The sequence below is a fragment of the Lissotriton helveticus genome, chromosome 4_1 (assembly GCF_964261635.1).
Source record: "Lissotriton helveticus chromosome 4_1, aLisHel1.1, whole genome shotgun sequence".
Classification (NCBI taxonomy): domain Eukaryota; kingdom Metazoa; phylum Chordata; class Amphibia; order Caudata; family Salamandridae; genus Lissotriton; species Lissotriton helveticus.
In genome coordinates, this window is record NC_136063.1 from 281,809,385 (window position 1) to 281,816,006 (window position 6,622).

Sequence of the window (6,622 nt, forward strand, 5' to 3'; positions counted from 1 at the left end):
TGAACTTCACACCCTTTTCATCTGTCCTGCCTACCGAGAGATCCGAAGGCACTGGATCGCTCCTCTATGCAGGAATCTGGGACTTGCAAAGTGTATGGTTGCCTATAGAGTCTTAAAAACTGATCTCTCAGAGCATATTGTGTTTGCTATGGCCAAGTACCTGGGTGCTTTCTGGTCTATCAGAAGGAAATCTCTCAAAACTCTGCCTTGATTCTTTGTAAATAGGGATGCTGCTAAAAGAAATCCTCCCACAAAATTTTATATTTAATGCATAAATCATTTTTATGTGTCTGTTTTTACTGTGTATGACAAACGTCTTTTATGGTAAAGTTTTACCGAAATAAAGATATTTTTGAATTGAATTGCTTGCTTTATACAAATCCACTCCACACCACACAATGCCACAACTAACAAATCCAATCCAACCCACATAAATCCACTCCACAACACATAGCTAATAAACATTTACATCACCAATAGCTCTAACTCTCTTTAACACCCAAACACACTGATCAGGGGCTTAGTTCCTACCTATTTTTTTCTTTTTCGTCACCAAAAAGGCAAAGCTATCCACTCAGTTCCACATCACACAATTCAGCTCTACAAATGTCCAATCCACACCACATAATTCAACACCAAACCACATAATGCAACTCAACAACACACCCCATAAATCTAATCCACACCACACAATGCACATCATGCCACAAAATTCAACAGTACATCACGTAATTAAACTCCCCTACACACCACTCCACACTACAAAATACCATTCCACATAATTACTCTACATAACACAGTCCCACTCCACATAATTCCAGTACTCTCAATACCACATAATTACTATGAACATAATTCCAAAGCACCCATGCCACAAAATTTCATGCAACACCACAAAATTCTACGCCACACAATTCCACAACTAACTAATCCAACCCACTTAATTCTACTACACACCGCATATACACTCCATAACACATAGGTAAAAGACAGCCAATTACAGTGCTGGTAGCTCGAACTCAAGCAATTGTTATGCCTGTTGTCTTTTTTTTATAAATGTACTTTACTACCAATTCTGATGTTGTTATTTATCCCTGTATTCCTCATCTTCTGCAAGTCCAGTGTTGTTTACTCTAGTGCACTCCCCCATGCCACAGCACTAGCCACTAAAAATTGACAAAACAAACTTCCCTCATAATGCCGAGACGTTTTGGCTTTGCCAATGCTTGTTGGTATTTGGCCATTGGCTTTGCTAAAAATGCAATAAAAAGAAGTTATCCTAGTATCCGAGAGGCAGTAACCGGTCCCAGCTCACAGCAGGCACGCATGGAGCGAGCGCCGATGCTAATCCAGAGGCCCTGTCTCTTTAAATGCTGGGGGCTGCGCACTCCCCGCCAGGAGGCAGCAGCTTCAGCCGGATGTGTGGATTCCTCGCTCAGTGCTGGTGAGGCAGGCGGCCGGCCGGGCTGCTGCTCGCGTTACGAGGCAGACATGAGCCGCTCACCTCGGCCAGTCCCACTTCCGGAATCAGGCAGGTCCGAGATCACCTCACCTCCGTGAGGGAAGGGCACTGCCTCTGGAGCCCCCTCTGACGGAGCCCTGTGTCCCGGGGCGGGGAGCTGGTCTTCCCCAGCACGGTGAGTGCAATATTCATGCGCAGGTGCACGGAGCTCACCTGCCGAGAGTTCAGTGGCGGGGGGCGCCCGGTTCAAACTTCTCTCTTGCTTTTGGGGGTTGGGGCAGGCTGGGGTGTAGTGACTGCTTGCGAGTTCAGGGCCAGCCGGGATCGAGTCTACGAGTCTGTGCTGCAGTGTCAAGTGTGGGGCTGACAGTGGCATTGAATGACTTTGGCAGACCTGCGCTAGCAGGCATCAGACGTCACTTGTAAATACGTACTATTACAAGTACATCCTGTACGTGAACCGATGGGAGGCCGTACTACAAATCGGCGCAGTCAGTATTAAGAGTTGTATGCATATCAGGGAGGCTGGTTGGTAAACCCCGGCAGTGCGGTGCACCCCGGAGCCCTCCCACGGACGTTTATCTGGACAGGTGGAATGATGGCTTCCTGTGTGCGCCAAAGGTAACTCGAGCTGCCCCGCCCTTTTTACAGGTGAAGCGATCTGGAGCTCGATCGCACGCTTTGCACAATAGCTGACTGACTCTACCGGGTATTCCCTATATAGTTGTGAACTCGCAAAACCCCGTGCTGTTGTCTGCGCACCTATCAGGTGTAACGCAACAACTATAACATTGAGCTCATGTACTGTCACTGTACAATTGTGAACATCGAATCTCAATTGTATTTGGGAACAGTGACCTCCCCTCCCCTTTGGTGTCACGATAGAGTTGTGAGCATTACAATCGTACGCTCGCCATACGATGGGGATTAGTGAGCCTATGGTGTCGACATATACTTGTTAACCCCTCGGTGCTCACGCACGGTGTCCTTGGCAGCCAGACGAGTGTTACTCGGAAGCAGCAGTGAAACCGGCTCCAGCTTTCAACAGGTGGAACTGCATTATCCTGACACTGTGGTGAATCATGTACACAATCTAATCCGCCCAGCCAAACGGGCTGAGGCGTGTATGTGCGCCTCGAAAGCACCGCAGAACCCTGGTCCTGTGAGAAATGACATTTATGAAACCCTTTCGCACTCCAAGCATTCAGCACTTGAGGTTATCGTCTCTAGCTTCCGTTCCATCAGTCGGGTTACATCGCGTGTTTTAGTCCAACGGACCAGCCACGAGTGGGGCTGCGCTGGGGCTCCAGCGGCGCGCACGCTGCCAAGGTTTATTGCTGGGCCACGGGCTGTTTACAGTTTTCAGCAGTGATAATTGCCTGCACCTAGTGTTTCGTAGCAGGTGGGGATTAAGGCGATGCTCACGACTTCTGTACACTTATAATTTATATACCCATACCCTTCAATGATAAACGTAGGCATGAGGTGGAGTGGTTACCATTGGGGCAACTCAATTTTCACTAGGAGTGGTGAATAGCGGGCTACAACATCAATCGTGTATAACTTAAATTGCTTTGCAGGATTGTTTTGTGTGGGAAAACTGTTTACTATTCATAGTATTTTCTAAAAACTTTTGGTAGAATGAGGGTACTTTTTACAGGTGAATGACTTGGTGGGTGGGATTGCGCTTGTCTCTGCCCTCCCCGCTAACCTCTCGTCCTTTCCTCCCGCAGAATGGGGAACCAGATGGAGAAGCTGACGCATCTGAGTTACCGGGAGGTGCCCACGGCGGACCCGCTGGGGATGGACCCCGACGACGGCCCCCGCATCGGCGTCTCCTACATCTTCTCGGCCGACGACGACGAGCTGGAGGAGCCCGGTGTGGTGGTAGGCGGAGTGCAGCAGCCGCGGGGGCCGGGGAGCCCCGCCGAGGACCAGCACGAGCTCCTGGACGAGCTGGAGTGCTCGGTCTTCTACCGGGAAGAGTGCATCTACCAGAAGGGCGGCGCCATGGACACCTACGCCCCGGAGAGCCTGCTCAGCCGCTGCAAGCCCGGGGACCTGCTGGAGTTCCTCTGCCCCGACCAGTACCCGCACTGGGCGGTGTACGTGGGCGACTTCCAGGTGGTGCACCTGCACCGCCAAGAGGTGAAGAGCAGCTTCGTGACTGAGGCCAGCCGGGGCCGGCGCGGCCGCGTGGTGAACGAGCACTACCGCTTCCGGGCGCTGAGCCCGACCACCGTGGTGCGCGCAGCGCTGGCGCAAGTGGGCGCCAAGGAGCAGGAGCTCTGCTGGCGGAACTCGGAGTGCTTCGCCGCCTGGTGCCGCTATGGGCGGCGGGAGTTCAAGATCGGCGGGGAGCTGCGCATCGGCAAGCAGCCCTACCGCCTGCGGCTCCAGCTCTCGGACAAGAAGAGCCACACGCTGGAGTTTCAGAGCCTGGAGGACCTGATCATGGAGCGGCGGCGCAACGACCAGATCGGGCGGGCGGCCGTGCTGCAGGAGCTGGCGGGCCACCTGCAGCCCGAGGAGGGGCCCCGCGGCGGACACAACTCCCACTGACGGGAGGCTGCGAACGGAGCTGGGGCGAGGCTGCGGGCCGCCCCGTGGGGCCCGCTCGGAGCACAGCTGGTGATAAGCTTCACCGAGAGTTAACCTCTCCCGTGCTGCCACTGCCCTGGATGCTGCAGAGGAGGGACCGGATTCTGCCCCCTCCCCTCCTAAGCACCCGTTGCAAGGAGTAATGTCTTAAAATCCAGGTTCCAGGAGAGGAGCTGAAACGCCGTGGCTGTGTTTTCACACTGAGCTACAAATGCTGAGATATGTTTTGAAATGCAACCATTTGCTTGGTTGTGTATTTTTGTACGAGGCCTTTTCTTAACCTTTCACTGGGTATTTTTTATAAACCTAAACCACTTCATGAGGAGGTAGCGCCCTCTTATGTTTTTTATACCAAAGTGTGAAATTCCTGGGGGGCGGCAGGTGGGGTTGGGGAGGAACGTGAACTCATTTTTTACGAAGACAAAGCCGTTCATGCATTGCACTTTCTAAAGTACTTGAGCCACCCTGTTGCCGGGATGGACAGCTCGTCCAGTTTCTGCTAATGTCTTAGCCCTCTGGTCTGTTAAGTTTTCTATTCATTTTGCTATATTAGACTCCATATTTCTCCTCTTACCGTTTTAAAAATACAATTATAATAATGCCATAAATACATGGAACTTTATCAATAGATATGAATGTGAAAAACAACCCCCAGAATATCCCTTTTATGTACACCCTACTTACGAATTGTAATCCTGTATTAATAACATAGAGCCTAATTGCAAGTACCAGAAGGCATAGAAAAGACAGGACCGGAAGAACTGTTCATACCAGCTATAGAGGCGTCTAGGGATATCTGCACTTTTTCAGTGATTCCAAAAATACATGTGTTATGTACTTCATTGAACTATAAAGCAAACCAGGCCCGTCCTAACATGGCAGCAGCAAGCAGTGTGTTGCCAGGCAGCTGTTAATAAGGTTCCAAGCGGGGGCTGTTAGGACGAATAGAAGTGGTGGTAATTAAGCAGTGCAGGTTTTGTCATTACAGAAGTTGCCTGTAAAGTGTGTGCTACAAAGAAATGAGATTCTTCTGTGAAGGTTAAAGGAAAGGTACCAAAGCATAAAAGCTGAGCCACCTTTATCGATATTATGATCTTCAAAAGATGCCCATTTAACCATGTGCTGAGTTAAGGTAGGACAGACCTGGGACCACAGGACCGTGACCACGTTTGAAGAACCCTGAGATGGTTCGTAGTGTAAGTCAGTGCACTCCTCTCTAACGCAGTGAATCATGCCTGAATCTTGAAAGTATACACCGACTACACCCTGTCGCACATTTACTGATCTCATCTCTGCAGACACTTCCTAGTCAGGGAATAGTTGATGGCATCAGTGAAGTGATGACTATTTTTTTTTTTAGTGACGGGGCTTTTGCTGCATTTCATTCGTTTTTCAACCACTGCACCACTTTCACAAAGCTTACGGTAGAGTCCATTTTATTTTTTGAAAACTGAGTTGATAAACACTTAAAAATAAAAAGGTCGATGGTATCTAACTCTCTGGAATTAGGTATATATTTTTTTATCACAGTTCGTTGCCATGCCTGAAGTCTTTTCACCAGAAATGACATTTCTTTGTAAAATAGCACATCCTAATTATTTACACGTGATAGAACTTTTTTTTTCAATCGGTGATTTGTAAAACTCATGATTTTTTTCTTGTTTCTTGAACATTTTTAAGGTTGATCAATTTTTTCCCTTTACCTGTGAAACTAAAATCAGAAGATCACATTGTTGATCAACATGTGGATTAACCGCTTCATTTTTTTTAAAGCAAACTTGATTCATATTTCTTGTAATCTAAGCAGTGATTCCTGTGTGTCCATGTTTGTGACAGGGAATAGGTTTTCATCAGGCAACACCAACTTTGTAAATCTGCCCAATTAAAGATATAGAGATTATGACTACGATTGTTTTTGTAAAAATAAATATTGTATTTTAATTCAATATAAAAGTATGTCTATTTTCCTAAAATATATTTTTGGGAAGTCTCTGAAAGAGTAACTTGTTGCCCCCTTGTTATTCAGATGTACAAGTGTAGCACAAAACTGAAAAAAAAGTGTCTAGCAGATTTTGATTGAGCATGTTTTTTGTAGCGGCTGCTACCGAATAGGGATCGGTGGGGAAGCAAAGGGAGGGGGTGGGGAAGCAAAGGGAGGGGGTGGGAAATAAAAAATAAAAAAAGCACTTACCTATTTCACCGACCGCCACCTCGTCTTCCTCAGTCCCGCTGTCTGCACTTGGCAGGAAGCACACAGCCTCCCAGAATCCCCTGACCAATCACAATGCTGCCTTACAGCAGCAATGTGATTGGTCGACGCTCAGACAGGGGCTGGCAGGCTCTGTATGTTCTCCCAGGTTGTAATGCAGCCTGAGTGGAGAACGTGCAGAGTGTGCATGACAGCTGGAGACGGCCGGCCAAACCATCATTCGCACTTTAGGTGCTGATACCACTCCTCCCCTTGTGCCGGGGAGCCCAGCCCCGCCCGCCTGGCTTCAACTGCAAGTGTAATACAGAAAACGAAATGATAACAAACGTTATCAATCATTTTATTATTTG

At 48.5% G+C, this 6,622-nt stretch overlaps 1 protein-coding gene across 1 annotated transcript; it reads left to right on the forward strand.

Annotated features, from left to right (window-relative positions):
* The first annotated feature begins 1,396 nt into the window (after positions 1 to 1,396).
* On the forward strand, positions 1,397 to 6,016 carry LRATD2 (LRAT domain containing 2). The gene is made up of 2 exons (XM_078686779.1): positions 1,397 to 1,637; positions 3,196 to 6,016. The coding sequence occupies exon 2, from the start codon at positions 3,197 to 3,199 to the stop codon at positions 4,022 to 4,024; it is 828 nt and encodes a 275-aa protein (XP_078542905.1). The 5' UTR covers positions 1,397 to 1,637; position 3,196; the 3' UTR covers positions 4,025 to 6,016.
* Positions 6,017 to 6,622: the final 606 nt, after the last annotated feature.